This window comes from Condylura cristata, unplaced genomic scaffold, assembly GCF_000260355.1.
Source record: "Condylura cristata isolate star-nosed mole 26May11 unplaced genomic scaffold, ConCri1.0 scaffold00015, whole genome shotgun sequence".
NCBI classification, from domain to species: domain Eukaryota; kingdom Metazoa; phylum Chordata; class Mammalia; order Eulipotyphla; family Talpidae; genus Condylura; species Condylura cristata.
In genome coordinates, this window is record NW_004567116.1 from 42,282,369 (window position 1) to 42,303,489 (window position 21,121).

At 45.1% G+C, this 21,121-nt stretch overlaps 1 protein-coding gene across 1 annotated transcript in view; it reads right to left on the bottom strand.

Moving 5' to 3' along the window:
* Window positions 1-21,121, bottom strand: part of TENM4 (teneurin transmembrane protein 4) — a 511,167-nt gene that overhangs the window by 40,693 nt on the left and 449,353 nt on the right. The window contains exons 21-25 of the mRNA XM_004683244.2: window positions 20,357-20,500; window positions 17,962-18,211; window positions 15,859-15,879; window positions 8,566-8,798; window positions 5,065-5,219 (exon numbers count right to left, since the gene is read on the bottom strand). Coding sequence (XP_004683301.1) covers window positions 5,065-5,219; window positions 8,566-8,798; window positions 15,859-15,879; window positions 17,962-18,211; window positions 20,357-20,500 — 803 coding nt within the window. The remainder of the gene's footprint in view (window positions 1-5,064; window positions 5,220-8,565; window positions 8,799-15,858; window positions 15,880-17,961; window positions 18,212-20,356; window positions 20,501-21,121) is intronic.

Below are 21,121 nucleotides of genomic sequence, written 5' to 3' on the forward strand. Positions count from 1 at the left end.
ATCTGTTAGAATAACAATAGTGCAGGTTGCCAGAGCCACAAGTGCCTGAATAATGGCAGCTAATTTCATGAAGGTGGGGTTCGGGAGAAGGCAGATGGTCTGGAGGCTGAAGTAGGAATCGTTCAGATGCCTCAGAAAGACTCATCATGAATTATTGAAATGCTACATGTATCAAAAATTATTTAATTCTCTGAATTTATGGATTAATAAAGGGCTAGATTCTGGGGATTCCCAGACAAACTCACCATGGCCCTTGTCTTACTCAGTCCCAGAGTAGACCAGAGGTTCTCAAATCTGACCTCATTCAAATTATCTGTGGTGATTCTGGAAAGTACTGGTGCTCAAATGCCATCTCTGGTCAGTTATACCAGATTCCCAGGTGTAAGGCTTAGTACCGCATGATTCAAAAGCTTCCAGGATGATTCTAAAATGGGGCTGGGAATCACAACGGAATCTTTTCTCCCTCAATTGTGATTGTCAGACCGGCAATGCTGGCATTGCCTGGGAGCTGGTCAGAAATGCAGAATGGCAGGCCTCACCCCAAACTTTCTGAAGCAGAGCTTCCACTTAAACAAGATGCCTGGGCTCCTCTGCACACTGAGATTATGAAACCCTACTCCAGTGGATGGTTTCTAGTACCTCAGAGAACAAGTCTTCCTGCAAGGGATTCACGTAGCTGGCAATGGGAAGAAGGGTCCAGAGGTCTTGGGCTCCACATGGTGACCTCGTCTAAGCCAGGCTGGGAAGCTGACAGGGATCCTAGTGAGCCTTTAGGTAGGCACATAGGAAGTTACAGCTGGTAGGGTCTGAGGTGAAGTCTGTTCAGTTTGGGATGGGTAGGTTGGATTGCATTGCCCTGGGAGGTGCCGGAACTAAGGGAAGCTGTCTGCCAACATGAGCCTGAAAGGCCCAGTGTGCTGAACAAGGGTTGTTGGAGCTGACAGGCACTGCTTCTGGCCAGATTGCTTATCCCCTACTTCCCCCAAAATATATTGCCTTAGGTTCCTGAGCTCCTTACAAAGCCTTGACATTTGGTACAATCTGGAGCTTATTTAAACAAGGTATACTTTCAGATAAGACATTTACTCTTACATATCTTTGTTTATAAAGGTGTTTATCACAGCTTTTTAAGTAACACACAAAACATAGAACCAACTCAAATGTCCGAAGATGTGAACTGGCAAAATAAATCACATGTATTTAGTTCACTCAGACATCACAATACTGTGTGTTATCATTACAAGTAATACTACAAATGGGTATTTAATGACATGGTGACTATGCTTGCTATGTATATTGTGGAAAGAATAGGTTATAGAATTGTAAGCACAGTGTGATCCCAACTGGGGAAAAATACAATAAATTAGATTATGGGAAGAGGGGAGGTTAAAACATTGAGTGACATATACCAAAACCAAAATATTAACTCTACTGGCATTAGAGGTAACTTGATCTTTCTTCTTTTAATTTTTAGCTTTGCATTGTGTAGAATGTATCTGTGTAGTTTGTGAAGGTAAAATAAGCCCAGTGACATAAACATGTGAGATGAGGCCCCCTTCATTTGCCTGTTCAGCTCAGGGCTGTCAGTTCAGAGCAGGTCTTTTCTCCTTTCTTCTGAAATCAGCTGTCAGGCTCTGCTTTTTGGAATCTTCCTGTTCCCTCACCCCCAGACTGGTTTCCTCTGTTCTCCACAGAAGGAGAGATCCTGAAGCACTGGGCAGGCTCCAGTGTTCTCTGGAGCGTAGCCTTACCATAGCCTGCGGCTACTTCCAGAACACAGTTTACTCTAAAGTGACAGGGGAATTTTCAATTTTCTAAAACCTATTTCTTGTCAACACTGGTTGCTAAATATTTTATGCCCTCTGCTCTTGTGCCCCCTTGGGGACCTGCTAGCAGACTTTTCTGCCTGTCATTACGATGAAAAGATGGCTCCCTGATGGATGTGTGTGGGCAGGAAGGAGGTGGCCAGAAAGGGTGAGGGGGGTGGGAGGACAAGAAAGGACAGGCAGACACAGTCCTGCTGCCCTGAATGCTCACGGGCTCGTAGGAGGAAAGGGCTGAGATGTGAAAGATGGTCCTTCTGGTCCCAGTACCTGAGAAGTGGCTCTGCCTGACCCAGTACCCAGCTCCTCTGATTTACCTCCCCATTAGTGATGATCCGGCTGAAGCTGAGTTTCCCATCATTAAAATGGAGCCCCAAGACTTGATCATTCTGAGGCTCTTCCAGCTCCCATATCCTGTGGCCTGAGGTGGAATGGAGCCCTCTCCCCATGTCCTGAGCATTGCATGCTCTTCTTAAAACACTCTGAACTGACTGCCTTGCTGCAGAGTTACTGTCAGAACTGGATCATCAAGCTGCTGAGCCAAGAGCTGATTGGTGGCTGGCACGGGAGCACGGGAGATGTGGCGTCAGGGCACAGCACTTTCTAGCTCAGTTCTCATGAGACTACAGGTGAGATCCCACTCAAGTTTCTACAACTTTGAGCTTCTTTCCCCAGGTGTGAAAAGTGTGAAGGAGGTAATAAATATTACATTGAACAGCAGTGCGGGCCATACAAGACGATGTATAAGAAGTTCTTTGTAACTTATAAAGGGAACTGATATTTATAGCCTATCACTAGCTGTCAGATTCTGTGTTGTGTAATGTATGTACTGGCTTTCACCAAACAAAAAACAGAACTTTCATCCCCAATGGCATGTAGCACAGAGCTCCACATTTATAACTATGTTGTATTATTTCCCCCACCAAACCTTGGTTTCTTTTTCTGTAAAATGGGGCAGATAATATCTGTCTTGAAGGATTACTGTGACAGTAAGAAAGCAAAATGAAGTTGCATTATCTCTGCACCTCTATTTCTAACAGAATTAGAAATGGCCCCCTTGAGTTCTCAGGAAATCAGTCGGGATTCTTAAGATTCTCGCTCTGTGTCTGCGATGGCCACAGAACTAATCTCTCTTCCTTCCCTCCTTTGTGTCTCCCTTTTGTTTCTTCTTGGCCTGGTCTTTTTCTCCTTCTAGAGGAGATGGTCCTAGTTCCCTGGTCCTTCCCTTTGTGCTCTTGCTTTTGAGCTGTGCTCTCAGCTATCTGGCTTTCCTCCCGACTCCCCCCCGCACAGTAAAGGAGCTGGGTATTTGTAACAGCAGAAGCTGTGAGAACAAAAGCCAGTACTCTTAGCCCTATATATCAGACACACACACATGCACACGCACATACACATACCCCTGTATCTAGAGAATAATAAAAAAAAAAAAACAGGTTTAGAGTCAGATGAGGATAGTGAGATGCAGAGATTTTAGTCCAGGATTTCTGACTCAAAGTGTACCCCTCCCTCGCCCCTCCATCGTGCACACGGTGTATGCCAGTTGTCTTCCAAGTGTTTGATCTCACTGCTTGGCAGGAGTACCTCTGTCTAAAGTTAAACAGTTTTCCAATGTGTAGACTGAAAAATGTCGGCACCCTGTGTTGACTGGTGGAGGGCGTTTTGAGAATGGAAAGCACTTGTACGCACATCCTTGGGCTGTGGCAGCTTCCTGACGGGTAATTCAAGCTTATTCGCAGACTGGAGAGGGAAACTCGCAAGCCAGTAAGGGAAGCCTGCCAGGCTAGAAGACAAGTGCAGAGAACAGATTTCATCCTGGAGCATAACAATCATATTAGCTGGTGCAGAGGGGAGCTACATCAGCATCTGACAGGGAGGTGACAGGATGCTGTAGCCTTACCAGCAGCAGCGCAGGGTCTGGGAAAAGGACTCTATGACACAGGCCAGTGCTAGAGGCATCACTGCACCCCAGGGAGCAGAAAAGGGCCTGTGTGTGCAGGGTACCCTAGAAGTGAGGGGGCTGAAAAAGCTAAGCCTGGGTGTTGCTGACACTAATTTGCAATTTAATGTAATTCAAGCCTCCTCTTTCCTTGATTCTGCAAATGTTGCCAAGATGGATATTCAATGATTCAGCACTGACCAGGCTGAAGCAGGATGCAGCAGTAAAGGACAAACTCTTGCCCACACACTGCAGGGCACACTAAGGACATGCTGAAGGTTTAGACACCTGTGTTTTGCTTAGGTCTCCACTGGCTTCTCAGGGACCACTTATGAAGGACCAAACTCTGTCATTGCATGCTAAGGTCCTTCACTGATTGGCCCCCAAATCAAGCCTTTCAGTTTCAGTTTCTGCTCCTTCCTTCCAAGAACACTAAGGCGTGGCTTTGACTTTCCTAATGTTCCTTAAATACACCTGGCCCACTAACACTGTTCTTTCGTGTGTGCTGCTTCCTTTGTGTGAAATGTCTTCTTTCTTCCTGGTCACCCAAAAAACCTACTGAACCTCCAAAATCTGCCACACATGTTCCCTCCTTTTTGTAAGTGGGACTAGGACTTCTCTTTATTGGTCACTACTGAGTTCCAAGCGCTAGCAGCCTTGCTCACCCTGTTTCATGTATTTTCAGAGCAATCCTGCCAGGCCTGTGTCAGTGATTCCCATTTTACAGATAGGAAACACCAGACTCTAAAGATCTCCAAAATTTGTCTAAAGTTATTCAGCTGGTGAGAGACACACTTGGGATTCAACCAGTTCGTCTGTCTGTTCGTCCATTCATCTATCCATCCATCCATCCATCCATCCATCCATCCATCCATCCATCCATCCATCCATCCATCCATCCATCCATCCATCCAACAGCGATCCATCCACCAACCAACCGATATGGTCGTTTTCCTGCTGTGTACTAGACACCCTGGTTACAGCAGAGGAAAATTTCTGGAACTCCTGGATCTTACAGTTTGGAAGGAGGACAGGCAATGTATGGGTACCTGGCTTCCAAAGAGTGAATTCAAGCAGCTCTAAGTTTAAAAATCACTGTGAGTCATGGCTACCTTGGGCAAATTGCTTCACTGTCCTCTGTGCCTCCCTCTGTAACCCCTAGAGCACTGCCTCTTCATCTTTGTGTCCTTAGTGATCTTCACAGGCCTGGCATCAAGCATGTGTTCTTAATAGGCCCATGCAGAAGAAAGATAAAGAGCCACTGGGCTGACTGGGTGCTGGGTACAGACATGGGATTCTCCTTACCTGAGAAATGTCCATGACAGAATCGCAGCTGAGGGGCCGGGCTGAGGTGAGGTCATTGGAGCCTAGCAAGGTGGAGATGACTCCATTCTGATCGATGCGCCTGATCATCGTGCCATCCACAAAGTAAATCAGCCCGGACTTATCCACTGTGATGCCTAGAACACAGAGATTAGAGCAGGGAATTCAGCATCAGAGGCAGAAACACACACTGGTGGGTTCTGGCTGGTTGACAGAACACCCCTGCTCTATTATTGCATCTTCTTACAACATTTGTTCCCCTTTGAAAGTTGAGGAGACAGACCCCAAAGGCAGGAAGTAACTTGTTCAAAGCAGGGATTTGGTCCTTCCATCTTGCTATCGCTGGAGAATTTTGCCTACCACCTTAGTCATCTACAAAAGTGGAATCCTGGTGGCTTAGGGGTTAAGTCTCAGCATCACTACAGCTTGGATTCGAGTCCTGGCCAGGGTGCTGACCCACATGGTGCAGCAGACCTCTCCTGTCCTGCCCGCTGCTCCCCTCAGCAGTATATTCAGTCAATCTGCCTAATCTGTTCCCTAATCTGTCTTTGGTGAATCCTCTCAACCATCACACCTCTGGCCTGTACCCCATTTCTTACATGCATAAATAAACAAATCCTTTAAAAAAGATAATGGTTGATTTTGGTTTTCACCCCAGGCACAGACCACAGGAATCACAAGAGTTATATGTACTCCTACCAAACTGAACTGCTTAGGGGTGCAGAGGCCGAGAGATAAACATGACCTTATTCTTGAGCCCACATGTTTATGACTGGTCGGTTGGGTGGTTTAATATTCAACCATGAGCTGTGTGATCAAAACCCTTTGGACAGCAGTTCTTTCTGATCTCTCCTTAGGCTGCCTAGGGCTGGAAGGTGATTTCATTTGGGGACCAAAGAGCCAGTAAGGCAAAGGAAGCCTTTCCTCTGTCTCCTGTCTGAAGTGTAAATTAATTACATTCTTCGAGTACTAGGACAGGAGTTGTCTTGTTTGTCTGGCTCTGCTCTTTCCTTCTTTTCTATTTGCTAGGACTGATGAATGCTCCATGAATAATCGCATTTCTTGTTTACAAAGTTGACTGCACAAGCTAATAGAAGCGATCTGTCCCCTGATTAATTACTGCATTTTCCTTCTTTTGTTGTGCTAAATAGATGGACATCTTTCCTCCTCCCTACTGCAAAGTCTCTGCATATTGTGGCATCCTTGCCATTTATCTGGGTTAATTACAGGCTTTTGGGCAATTTTGCTGCCACTACATTTTGTGAACATGTGTATGCATGTGTGAGTGTGTGTGGGGGAAAACATGTTTGTAGCACAATCGGCAAAGGCCTGCAGAGAATAAAAATTCTCAGAAACTGTTTTAACTCTGAGAGCAGAATGTTGTGACAGAGAAGTGTCTCAGGTATCATTTGGTCCTATCTGTTCTTTGAGCAGTGAGAAAACTGAGACCCAGAAGAGGACACATAGCCAATGATTGTCTGAGCAACACCACAATGCAGGGTCCCTAAGTGAAAGCACAGTCTTTCCACTTCGACTATTCTCTTAATACAAGGAAATTGTAATTAGGAGGGTGCCACGTCCCCTCCCGGGGTGCCTAAGTGAGAAATCCTTAGAGCTTGGCACGGTCCAGGTACCGGGCACATGGGAGGAATATGTGGCCCTCCAGGAATAAAAGAATGGCTGATTCTCGAATGGTCACTGTAACTTTTGATTTGTTTCCTGATTCTGCTGACAGACAACGTACTAAACCAAAGAAATGCTATGAACACTGTGCTTCGTTCTAATGATACTCTTGAGAGGAATGCAGCCTCCTCTGTTCTTGATACTGATTTAATTCTGAGAAAATCTGCTACAATCTTTAATTCTATTAACTCCTGTATACCAGGTGGCTTGTAAAAGAATGGAGAGAGCAATTAAAAGGATTAGCAAGGAAAAAGTGATAGATAGGGTATTTATCTAGCACCACTGAACCTTGAATACACAATGGTTTCTTAGGGCCCTAGGTTGGTTTCAGGCCCCTGATGACATCTCAGAAACAATAAAAAAATGTATTACCTGTCACACTTCTATTGAAAGAATCATTGTACCTCTATATTTGCTTGCCAAGAAAAATTGTATAAATGCTCTGCACTCTTAAAAATAAATTACATTCAGATATACACTCCTAGAAGTCGTGTCTGTCTATCACTCAGCCTCATTCTTGTCCACCCTGTGCCAGAATTGCCATCCCTGAAACTCCTGCTGCGCTGGTCCGCGGCAGGAGGAAGATTAGCCATGGATACCACAAGGTGACCCGGTTGAGGATAGAGATAGTATGATAAAAGATATGATATAACCTAATAAATAGAATAATAACAATAGGGCTCACTCTTGATGGGATGTTTATCATGTGCCCAGTATCGTCACCCCAAGCTCTTACATTCCTGAAAACATTTAGCCAGCACTGTATCTGTGTAGTACATCTCTATTTCATAGATGAGGAGAGTGGGACTCAGAGAGGTTAGGTGGCAAGGACTGCTTGATGTCATTAAAGTCTACTACATTGATTTGAAAGTACAATATCAATTGTATTTTACCAATCATTTTCACAACCATGAACTCATTCACTAGGCATTATTTAATAGTCCAATCACTCATGACATTTTATTAAGATATCATATAAAACATTAATTTTGATCTTCAGAACAATCCTAGGAAGTGGACACAGAAGGTATTACTGCCCCATTTTATTGATGGCTTAGACACTGAAAGTCAGGGGAGTTAGGCCTGCAACACTATGAATGCCCTGCTGATGGATATTTGTTGATAATGATGCCTTCTCCAAAAAGTTTCCCTTATCTCCCAGGCTTCTGGACTCTGTGTCCAGATGTGTCAGTGATTTGGACTCAAGTGTTTTTGTTTTGTTATAATGAACTTATCCAATCAACCACAGCACCCTTCATACTCAGTAAATATGTGAATAAGTGACTGCAAAATGGTGATTATGGGTATGGTAGGTTCAACTTTTTGAAGGACTCAAAATAGAAGCTTATTGTTAACTCATCCTATAGTATATGAATAGGTGCAAAGATGATATCCTGTGATATTGTATAAAACAATAACATGAGATGCTAACTGTCCAAACATATAGCACTGATAATAATGGGACAGTCATTTAGTGGAATACTATGTAGCCACGAAAAATGAACACACAAAAGACTACTTGATGACATGGAGAAATGTTCGTGCTATATCACCTAGTGGAAAAAAGTAGGTTCCTGAAAGTTGTTTTTATTTTTGGTAAGTATTACATATAACACAAATACTTAGAAAAAAGAGCATAAGAAAAGAAAGGAAATGCTAGCTGGAATATTTCTGGCAACATTAGCTTTCTTTCCTCTGTATCTTTTTTGCTATTTTCTAAGATTTTTTGCTATATGTTTTTTTGGAAATGGAAAATATCACAATAAATGCTATTGGTATGTGTAAACAGCAAGTCCTTACCCCGGGGATTGGTGAGCGTGGCTTCTGTGGCCTTCCCACCATCGCCACAGCGAGTGTCATCAAAGGGGAGGCACTGGTCACCTGTCCCTGCAACCACCTCGGCGTTCTTGACAAGGTCCTTCACCACCACTGTGGACTTGATCTTAAAGACTCGTCGGCTATTAGTGTCAGAAAGGAAGACGGCCCCAGTCATGGGGTCTGTGGTCAGGTAGTATTTATGTGCTGGACTGTGACTGGAAAACAAGGACATAGCAGTTGGTGAGTGCTTCCTTTTCTCCCTACAGACAGCCACAATGTAGAACTTAAATCCAAGCAAAAAAGTCTCATGGGGATGATGTTTCTATTTTGAGTCAGGATTCCCCAATTTTTCTGACCCCACTGGTTGGCCTAACTATCTCTCCTGCCCCTACTGATGCAAAAGCCTCCTGTTAATGATTGTCATACTCAGCTTGGGGACACTACTGGATTGACCCAGGTGCTCAATATATGTTTTCTTCAAAAGATTATCAATAGGTTGCCTGTAAATCCACACCATCAACATGGAAGGCGTCACTAAAAAACCACTTCGAGAATTTGAAACACAAGCCTTTTCCCCAGTTTTCACAGCTGCCCATCCCCATTTTGGGACCCACTGATAAGATCTTGCCAGATCTGACTCCCTGGCAGTGCCAACACCAACTTGTGCTGTGTTACAAACAACTTGTGTTGACACTTAAGTATACTTATCAGGAGCTCGGAGTTTCCCTCCGGCAGTCATGTAAAAGTGAAATGCAGGATTAGTTTGTAATTTGTAGCAACACCCAAAGAAAAATAAGGCAAAACACAGGAGCGGTTCTGTTTCTCCAATGGGAAACAGTCATAAAGATAAGACTACTCTATAGTAAAATGGAAGTTAGGCCAGGGCTGTGCAGAGGAGATAAAATACCACCCCTCACCACACAAGAGGAAAATTGCACATGCTTTGGAATCAGATCAGCCTGGGTTCCAAGTCTAGCTTCATCCTTTCCAAGTTCTGGAACCCTGGCAAAGTACTGACCTCCTGAACCTCCAGTTATCTTCACCTACAAAATGGGGCTGTAGAAAATGACATAAAATCATATATGATGATGTAAAGTCATATATGAAAAATATTTAACATCATGCATGGCATATTGTAGGTACTCAAAAGAATCATAATTGTTATTTTAATCACTAGTCATCATGTCTGATTTTATATTTGGAGAGGACTATTTAGCTTCAATTTTCTTATCACATGGTACTGAATTACAATTTCTTCCAAAATCTAGGTCACACTGGAGTGGGTTCCTAACTCCTGGGAAGATAATTTTTAGTTTCTGTGCATGGCCTGATCACTTCTGGTTCCTTAAGCCATGCTCAATATTGGTAGATTCCTCCAAGTGTCTCAAAAGACTCTGATTCGATGCTCAGGCTTGATGGACTTGCACTGACCATTTTCACTGGTCACTCTGATACAAACTGCTAGGAGGCTCAGAGGAGCAGAAAAGCAGTGCTGAAAACACCAGCAAAGTAGTGGCATTTTACATCCCTTCAAAATGCAAAAGAGAATTGGAAAGTCTACAAAAAGCTAGTCTATATTTTATCGGGCATGTCAAATTTGGGTCCTTCTAAAACAGAAAACTTTGTTTGACAGGTTAGCATGTCTGAATTATGGATTAAGTCTGGGGCACTGCAGTCTTTTCAGTGACAAGGTCTCTGAAGGTTCTTAGCCCGGCACCCTGTTCATGACAAATACCCTTTGCTTGGGGCAGTGCTTTGGGGACTAACTGCTCCTAAGAGCACCAGGCTTCTAGATCCAAAACTCTTCTTTAATTTTCTCTTCCTGAATTCAACTAAGACGGTAAGGTTTTTCCCAACTGTCCTGCCTCTCTAGCCCTAAAGCTAGTGTGCCATCACCTTAAAGAGCGTGTGGGCTGGGTCCTCCCCGAGCCATTCTTCCCTGATATAACCTAAATGCCAACCTGTCACCCCCCTGCACTCCCTTATGGCACTGCCACTTCTCACAGGCAACGCTTAGACACTCCAGTCCAGCAGAGCACAAGGCCCTTCAATTCTGCTGCTGCTCCATTTCTCCCACTCCTTTCTAGCTATTTCCTCAGGTGCCCTGACCTATAATACCCTCCCTAAAATGTGCCTTCACACTTGCTGCTCTTTGCTCTTGTTCCACTCCCCTTCCCTGTCATTTGGCTCAACTTCTCAGTCTTCAGGTGTCAACTTGAATGGCACCTTTTCTGGGAAAACCTTCCTGACCTTTCTCTGGACGATGAGATTCATACCTGTGTCACAGGACACTATACAATGCTGTGCTATTTATTAATGTTTCTGTCTCCCCAGTCCATCGAGGCTTAAATGGATGAGATGGGAATTAAAGCATTTTTTGTGTTTCCAATGTTCAGTGAGGTGCCGTCTAGCCCACAGTTGCCCCTTGCTTTATCGGGCTAGACTCTTCACTGTCCTTTTTATTAAACATTATTTTCAATCACATTATTTAGCTTTCCTTTTACTTCTCCTTTGGGCAGGGTGCTAATGAGAGAGATGTCCCGTTTATCATGAAATGTTCCTGTGCAGATGACACTGAGCCTGAGTAACTAAAACACAGTGACCCCACATCCCACTCAGTGATACCAGAGCAGCTGCACTGTCTCTGCTTTCCGCATGACAGTGGGGAGGTAGAGGTGCTTATTTCATTTCTTTGCCTATCACTCATGTTATCACCCTGGCAGAACTGGGTGCCTGAGGGAGTGTAGTAGGCCATGCTGTCACTTAGCTCAGCGTCCTGAGCCTCCAGCTCACATCTACCTGCATCATTCTGGAGAAGAGCCACTGGTGCAGTTTCTCAGGCCGATGGGTTCGAGAAGAAGGTGTCACCTGCAGAGGTGTCCCAGTCTGTAAGAGCTGCACCCCCCCTTTTGTGCCTAAGAACAATCTGCTGTCTGGCAGGCTGGTCAGGGCTTAGGATGAGCAGTAGTGCTGCACTTAGGCGATGTGGGCTCTTATTCGAGCAAGTCACCTCAATGGCTACAGCTGTAGGTTTCTCAGTTGTGGCATGACTAAGCCCCTGCCTGGCTGCACTCACAGGCTTGCCATTAAGTGCAAATGAAATGATCCATTGTGACAGCCCTTTCTGGGTGCTAAAGCCCTGCCACAGTCTTCACCTCACTTCTTTCTCAAGCCACCTGCACAGGAGCAGCTTCACCTCCTCAAGGCAGGATGGCAGAGCCGACCCTGCTCCGTGAAGCTCAGCTACTGTCTCTGGGCGCCTATTCTGTCCCAGACGCTGTGCAGCATTTGGGAAACATGGCCTCACGTCTCCCTTAGAAGGCAAGTTTGCTTTTGTTTTCAAAATACTATGCCAGAACTGAGACTGAGAGAAGTGAGATGATTTGAGGACCAGAATTTGCTAATTGGCAGGGTGGATTTCTGTTTCTAATCTGTTTGACTCCAAAGTATGTGTTCTTCTAACTTCTGTATGCTGCTTTTGAGGTCCTAGAAAGCATTTTACTTATCAAGGTGCAAATGCTCATCCCCTGAGGTTCAGCTCCAGTATCACCTCATCATCTCATGGAGCATCATTCCCAGGTTTCCGGCTCTCCTTGGCTCCAATGCTGGAACTGGCCATGTCCTTCCCTTGAGTCCTCACTAGATGGACCCTCAGCAGACCCTCCAGTGCCTTTAGCACCTTAAGACACTTGTCAGTTTAGTCCTTTCAATGGCATCTTGAATCCTCTAGGGCAGGGACTGGCCGAGTACCGGGCATGCTACAGAGCAGGTGCTCCAGGAAGGCCTGTTGGTTCTCTAACACCAGTGAGGGAATGACCGTCTGCTTCCTGGGGGGACACAGGAAGCACACACTGTGGGCTTAGAGTGGGGACTCTCAAACATGGCTACTTGTCAGAATCGTCCAAAAGCTTTTTTAAAAGATGTATTTATCTGTGCATACAGAACTGGATGGGGTACAGGCCAGAGGCGCAGGGGCGGTGAGAGGCTTCACCAGAGACAGAGTGGGGAGCAGAACAGGCCGACTGATGAAGTACACTGCTGAGGGGAGCAGCGGGCGGGTCAGGAGAGGTCTACTGGCCATGTGGGTCACCTCGGGGCAGGGATAGAACTCATGCTGCAATAGCTTTAGCTTCTCAGTGGTATGCTTTAACCTGCTGTGCCACCAGGGAGGGCCCAAGAGCTTTTTTTTTTTTTTTTTTTTTTTAAAGATTTATTTATTTGTGCATACAGAACTGGGGTACAGGCCAGAGGCTCAAGGGCGGCGAGAGGCCTTCACCAGAGACAGAGTGGGGAGCAGAACAGGCAGATTGACGAAGTACACTGCTGAGGGGAGCAGCGGGCGGGTCAGGAGAGGTCTGGCTCGCCATGTGGTCTCCTCCGGGGCAGGCGGCAGGCGGGAATCGAACTCATGCGGAAGTGGCTTCAGATTCTCAGTGCTGTGCTTTAACCCGCTGCGCCACCAGGGAGGGCCCCAAGAGCTTTTTTTTAAACTAAATCACCATGTGCCATCACCATAGTCCAGTCCAGCACAACTACTTTTAAGGGCTATTTTGAGGACAACATAGTTTAAAGAATATAAACTTTTAAGCCTAGTACCTCTTTTAAAATGCCTAATAATTGGCAGCTGATCACCCTGAGAGGCCCTTAGAATATTTCTACTACATAATGGAAAAGCTAAGTATGTCACCACTAAGATTGTCCCAGTTCCCTGATTTCCTAGGGGCAGTTAAAGGCTGGTTAGAGTTTGCATAACATGTACATTTGGGCTTGATAGACACTGGATTGCAAATGTACTTCTGAATCACAGGCTTCACACATTCTTCTATGAGCCTCGGGAAGAGAGCTGGGAAGAGGTCAGATGTTTGTTACCTTAAGAGATCCAAAGGATTAGAGTCCCCGTACTGAGCAAGCCTAGCATGTGGGCTGACACTAAGGCTGAAAAGGCCAAGGTAGAGATGAGTCTGCCCTGGGGCACACCTGGGGCCAAGGGTGCCAGACTGGACTCGCACACTGTCCCTGGGAGCAGCTGAGAGAGTAAATGTGAATGGATAAAGAGGACAAAATTCTAGAATTTCTTTAATCCACTTCTGACATTTACTGACAGAAACACTAAAGCCCAGAGAGAGGAAGGGATTTACCAATATCCAGGTGCCAGTAAAATCAGAGCTGCACCCAGGGCTTCCCTCTCCTGACTGTATTTAGAAAACTGGAAGGCAGAAAGGCATTCCTTTTCCCTTCACTTTAGTTCACTTTAGAAATGACTGTAATACCTGAGAAACCCATGAGTTGAGAGAGGGAAGTTGGCTTTGAAATGATACCACAGACATACCAACCCACCAGGAGGATCAGAACCAAAAGGCACCCAAGCCACAGTGCCTTCAATTTACTGGTGGTGGCTGGAAACTTGAAAAGCTAGCTGACCGTGCCGAGACCATGTGATGAATTCTCGGCAAAGCCAGACGAGTGCCGGGCCTCAGGCCCTTCCCAGCCAGGTCCTGTGGCTTGCTGCTTTGTACCAGTCAGTCACTTCCCCTGATAGAGATTCTGATCTATCTGGTTCTCATCTAAGATCTTCATAGGAAATGCTCTTGGATATTTTCTGCACAACTGAATTGTGGGCACATATTGCATAGTTTAGTATCACCCATAAAAAGTTCAGTGAAAATCTCTTTAGATTTCAGTGTCAGGAAAAAATGTTCTTCCCTTGGGAAGTGGGCCAATTTTCCCATTTTTGACAATGCAAACCATGAAAATAGCAACATTTCCCTATTCACTTTGGCTGCTGGGAAGCTCTCAATATAATCTAATGCACAGTCTAGGTATGTGTATTTCTTCCTTTTTTTGTGTGTACAGTGCTATAATAAAGACTCAGCAGCTATGACACTGATATATTTTATATTTATATTTTATATGACTGAAGCAGAACTGAATTCCTTTTTGGGAAATATGGAGACATCATCATTATCATATATTTGGTATGGTGGTGAAATAATTATATATTATTATTATTTACTGCTACTGTTTTTGGAGCTGCTCTATGTACTTGGCACAATTCTAGGCATAATGCTTTACAGACACCCTCTGTAACCTTTTAATAATCTTCAAGGGAGATTTTATTAACTTCAAGTTAGAAACTTAAGCCTAGAAGGATGAAGTAATTTTTTCAAGATCACACATTAAGGAGTTTTAGTTTTCTCTTCTATAACTGGACGCATCATGAGTACCTGCTTTACAGGATGGTTCAGAAATCACATGACCCGCTCCCCCTCCCACCCCCTGCTCTGCTACATTATATGCTTTCTCTATATCACTATTATTATCTCAAAAGAATATGCATTGTTGTCCCATTAGTACTACATCTAATTATATAGATGTGTGTATTATCTTCATTGGGTCTTTAGGTCTGTTAGATTATTTCCACCAGCCTAAGGTTTTCTTTTGTTGTGACTGAGCATTGTCCCGCAGGCCACTTTGAGCTGAGTCACACGTGAATAACTGACAGACACCTCTTTAGCAGTGTAGGTTACAGCTTCCTCTGTCCAAGACTACTTTCAAGTCACCCACGTGTGTGGGGTGAGGCCACTATGAGGGTTACAATCTAGGAGTCAGAGGAGCACAGTGACAGGAGTCGCTGACAGCAGACCGCTCTCTCGGCCTGTCTGCTGCCGCACTGTCAATCCACGCCTCCATGAGAGAGTTACTCCATGACAAAGCTCCAATTTGGGGGGATGCTTTTTTTTGGGTGGTCCCTGTGGTATGAAAAGCCCCCCTACTTTGTCTTTGCAGGCAAGCCTTTTGCTGGGGTCACCTGGCACCCCAACCATAAAGGTTGAGGCACCTGGAATGCCCTCAGAAGCGCAAATCAGAAACCTTTCTTCTTCCAGAGTCTTTACCTGATCAAGATGTTCTCAGCCCTTCCCACTGTGACCATCAAAGTCATTTAACACAGCTAGGATTGTGTCCCATTGATTTCAAGGATAAGCAAACTGAGCTGTTCAAATGATTATGTCAGGTTCAAGTTTCCCCCCCTTACTGTAGCCCATAGCTGACCAAAGTAGCTGCTGTACTTTGTTAGAGATGAAAGGAGTTCAGGCTCTCCTCATCCACCACCACCATTATTAATGACACCCTCTCATTGTAACTGATTACCCCAATCAGTTCCAACCGCACAGGATTCATCTGCCATTGAGCCATGGGCAAGTAACACGAGCAGCTTACCATACAACATGCAACAAGGCAAAGGAGAGACAGGAAATTCTCCACTGGTTGGCTTACCTATGTCTGAAATCTTTATTTCTGACAGAAGACAGGAGTGCAGGGAATAGAAGAAAGAATGAGGTGTTAGCAGCAGGGTTAGAAGCATTATTAGCAGCTTGAAAACTTGACAGCAGTGGTACTGTATGGTGCTATAATAAATAAAGACTTAGCAGCTATGACACTGATATATTTTATATTAGATATTGCTTGTCAGTGAGCTCACTTACAATCAGCAATATATCACAGAAGAGGCATGGCTTCCCCTGTACCACTGACTGCAGGGGAAGAGGCTGGGGTTGACACATTCTGCTCTTTCACCAGGACTGAGGCAGACCTAGGAACAGTCGGTTCCTGCTCTGTGTGGAGAGACTCCCAGAGATCCCCGCGCTCACTGCGGTGTCTCTGTGCACCCACTGCTCTACAGAGAGTTACTGAAACTTGCATAGCCTACCACCAGGGTCCCTGTGGGGCTGCAGAATTGAGGGTCTACCATAATTATAGCAAGGGTGTTGGGGGTGACCCAGAGAAACAGGCCTAGGGAAAATATATTAAGATGATAATACAGTGATCAATTTATTTTCCTTTCTGAATTTCCTTCCTTCTCTCTATCTTCCATGATCTCCCAGCAGCTGTGGGAGGGAGGTAGGGAAAAGAGGATCTCTTATCTGAAAGGTATGATAAATAGAGACCCAGAGGATAAGGTTCTTGCCCAAGTTGTACAGCTTCCCTGTGAAGGTGGGCTGACTAATCAACCCTCCCCCCGCCACCGCCTTCAACCCCCAGACTACAGCTCTTTTTACCACAGAGCAGGAGATGGAAAGATAGTATGAAAGGTTCCTTGTCTCCTGACTGATGTCTATGCCAGTCTAACTCATATAAAAGGAGAAACAGAATATTCCACTGGTGGTTTGGTTTTCATTCAGTCTGATATCTGATTTCCTATGAGTCCACAGCATGTGATTCTCCTAGTGGCCAAAGACCCTCTTTACTTGTCTGTGTGTGAGGAGGGGTGTGTGTGTGTGGTGAATACTAACACCTCCTCTTGAGGGCCACGGCTGGCAGTTGGCCTGCAAGCCTGACTCACCTGTGCACTGCAGAGTGAGATTCTCAGCAGGCACCTGCCAGCAGGGGGAAACTTAACAAGACAGTAAGCAAAAGTGGTCCTCATTGGACAGTTGATAACAAAGAGAGGCCTGCTACTCCACAAGCTGGATCGAGGGCAGGTCTTCAAATTCCTTGTACTTCCCTTTTCTTGTTTGTCAAGGGCAACAGGTATACACACCTGGCAGAACTATTATACTGGGCAAGGAGTAGGAGCCTAGCAAAGGTGACATTCCTTTCTCCCTGGCCACTTGGTGGAAGGCTTTCCAGCTCCAGGGCCTGTCCTGCGCACATGGCTAGGAGATGGGCAGATCCCTTTTCCTAAAGCAGCTGTGAGGAGAACTTGGAACAGTGGCTCTAAAAGTGAGACAGTGGGGGCGAGGGGTGGGGGGTTCCCTGTCTAGAACCGCAGCTCTTCTGTAACTCTAGAACCCACTCTAAGTCAGTGCTCTGATTCTAAGAAGAGCCAGTGTGGGGAGGCATAGGGAAAATCCACCATAGTGGGCCTCCCCAGGGCTGTGTTGTGGCTGTGTGCTACCTACTCGCTGTCCAGGCTGACACAGCTGGCTGTGTGGCACCAGGAGCAGAGAGGCAAAGGGTGTGGGCCTTGCCTCAGTACTGGGCAACTGAAGAGAACAACTCCCAGCTTTGAAGAATGTCAAGTAACAGGGCTGAACTGCTAACACTTGGCTTGGAGTCTTGTCCATTCTGTCATCCCTTGTCCTTAAACGATTTCATGTGACTAATTCCAATCAGCTTGGTGCTAGGAAACAGCAAGAAGATTCAAGGAGCTCCTAGGAGTGTAATTCTTGGTTGCTAAGAGCTTTCAACATCATCTGGAAGCCAAGGGCATCTGCTCGCCCCAGGAGTAGCTTGTATTCATTCCCCTTGGAAAGCAGCATCTGTGTTCTCAAGGCCCCCCAGTTTATGGTGAAGCCACGCAGCTGGGAAGTGAATAATACCAGAGGATGGGAAAAAGACAGTTGCTAGTAACTGTGGGGAAGACATCACCTTACTTACCTCAACTCCAGGATGTTGGTGACATTTCCAGAGGGGAAGATCCTTCGGATGTAGTTGAAATCACCCACATAGAGGCTCCCGTCAGAGCCACATGTGAGGGCCACAGGCGCCAGGAGCTTGTTACCATCAGCAAGGCCGTTGCAGCTGGGGCAGGAGATGCTCCTCCGGCGTCCATTGCCCATGACGCTCCCGATGACGGGGGGCTGCTGAGACACAAACTGGTTCTCTCCGTTTCCTTTGTGCAGGATGCCTGAGATGAGGACAGAAGGACAGAATCACCCAGGGAGCAGGAAATGGCTCTCTACTGTGCTCGATCACAGAGTCACCTTAATTTTGCAAGTAATGCAAGATTTCTACTTTTTACTCCCTGGTGTCCCCAGGCCTCACTCTTCCAAAGGAAACCCAGAATGTCCTAAAACATAGCATTTTTTTGACTGTATGATCACAACGCTGAGATAGGTACTATTATCCCACTGTATTAACAGGGGGGCAGGCAGGTGGCACCTGGGGTCACACAGATGGTTAAGTGTTCCTGAGTCTAGGATCTAAACCATTCAGCTTCACTGCCTCCAAACAGGCTGCACAACTCATGCAGCTAGTCCATGCCCGTTATAGCATGGCTTCTTAATTGCACTAACCTGTTTTACTCTCTTCAGATGGATACTATTTTAAGTAAGGAGATAAATTTGCCCCTTCTTTATCTCACGATTAGCACAGACTGGACAGGAGTAGATAGCAATACATGTTTATAGGAATGCATGAGGGAAACTCAGCCTCTTTTCACCAAGTTAGAGGCACGAGATGGGCATTTTACTTGGTTTTGGTATGACTGGGCTGATCCTCGATCTCATATAGGTTTTAGCACTGCTCTGACTGCTGTAGGGCCTCAGTTTCTCCACAGGCAAAATGAAGAGACTGTAATCTTTATCAGTGATCTGTACATCTCTGCCAATCTCTGTAGGGCCCTGATCATACGTTATCTCCTGTATTATTGCCACAGCCTTCAAACTGGATTTTCTGCCCCTGCCTCACCCCTCCCCACACTGAAGACTGAATGAATTTGGGTTTTCACAGGTCATATGAATCTTCTCCCAGGCTGTCAACTGGTACCTTTGTTGAAGCTATTCATTACCGAACAGGTATTCACTGACCAGCAGTTTAATCAAACATTTTATTACTCTCATGTCTATACTCTCTACCTCATCACACACCAACTCTACATGTATGCATACTACCATGCACACACACGCCCATATAGTGGTGGCCATGTCCATCTTATCCACACTGTTCCTTCTTCAGTGGTCCCAGAACCGCTGGTGTTTAGCTGGACAGTAACTCCCCGCCACCGACTACCATCCCAGCCCCAAGCGCAGCTACACCTGGTCTATGACTAAGCTCTGGCCCATGATGTAGCAGTGGTGTGGGGCGCTGGAAGAGGCTCGCTCTTAGTTTTCTCCCTTGCATTCTCTCTCTCGCTCCACTTCCAGGTGAGTAAGAAACAAAACACTCCCCCTTGATGGCAATTCTGTGTATTTTGGCTTTTCTGACACTGATGACCAACATGCCCTAATTACCACTCACAGGTTAGTTTCTGGACTCCTTGTTCGGTCTCTCATGGCTCTAGCAATACTCTTCCCCACTCCAAAACAAACAAACAAACAAACAAAAAAAAAACATTTTGTCTCTTTGGTAGGCATTCATTTCATTTGTAAATTAGGCCAGCAACATCTGACATTGTTACTGTATTGAGTTGGTCCGTTCCAGAACTATCTACAATACAGATAATGTCACATGATTGCCCCAGCCCTTTCAGATGTTTGATGTTGGCCTCTAGATGAAATCAAAAGTCCTAATCTTCTTAACCTGGGTGCCAGCTGTTCAGGGTCACAGCTGGGTTTTGCTATTGCTTTTATTTCCCACCTTTTGCTGATTTGAAGAATGTTCTTTCCAATTACTCCTCTTTTGGGTCTCAGCATGTTAGCAAACACTGTGCCTTGATTGGTCTCCCGACCTGATACCCAGGGCTGAGCCCACAGACTCCTTGGGACTCATTTAGAAATTCTCTGCGAAGGGCTGCCTTGCTGACCTAGACACTAGGTGAAGTGATCCTTTTCTATGCCCCATCACACCCCTCTGTAATGGCAGTGTTCCTGGCACAGCAGTGAACTTACTTGGGATTGTCTGCCAAGAGTGTAAATTCTTGGGGCTTTCACATTTGTATCCCCAGATCCCAGGAATGACAATCCACAGAGCAGGTATCCAGGGATATTTATTGACTAATCCTCTCACCTACTGACTATATAATTGATTTTTTGTCTAGCAGGGCACAAAGGCTACTAAACAAGGGTCACACCACTCCCTGGTCTGGCTCCAGAAATTCTTCGAGTCCACTTACCACTTTGGATGTTGAGGGCATGATGTTTGTCTAGGCTCCATCCTCCCAGCTTGGAAGCATCAATTTCATAGCCTTGTAGCACGGCTGTTCTTTTTTCCCACAGGATCAGATCTGGGCAGGATTCATACTCATAACCCACGGAAACTATAAAAAACAAAAGGCATAAAATGCATAGGTGAGCAAAGCTCTTTTCTGGCTTTCAATCTGCATGCCAAGCTCTCTTTTGTCTTTTTTAGAAAAGGAAAAAATGATCTTATTTCTAAGTGGGAACCAGATCTGAGCAATACTAGTATGAGGGTACTGAGTCTTAATATCCTTTTTTTTTTTTTGGCAGAGTTACTGCATATTATTAGGAGAAGTTAAATCGAGGCACTAAATACTTTTAAAGGACCCAGGCGAATCAATTTCAGGGAAATAGTAGTATGGAAAATACTTTAGGCACAAAAGTCCTCACCACAGCATTATTTGAAATAGTGGAAAATCAGAAGTAATCTTAAGATTCAAAAGGGGTGAGAGGTTGAACAAACCAAAGTATGTTCACTTGGGGACTATTAGGCAGAAACTACAGCTTGGAAGACCGTGTGGTAATAGGGAAAGTGCACATAGAATAATGCTAAGTTGAAAAGACTGATTGTATAGTCTTTTTAAGACGCTATATGAAAAAATAAATGTTAACAAGTGGTTATATTTGTTGATAAGAACATTTATGGCTTTGTTTTCATTTTTTGTTCATTTACCAATTTTGAGCATGGTGTTATTTTTATA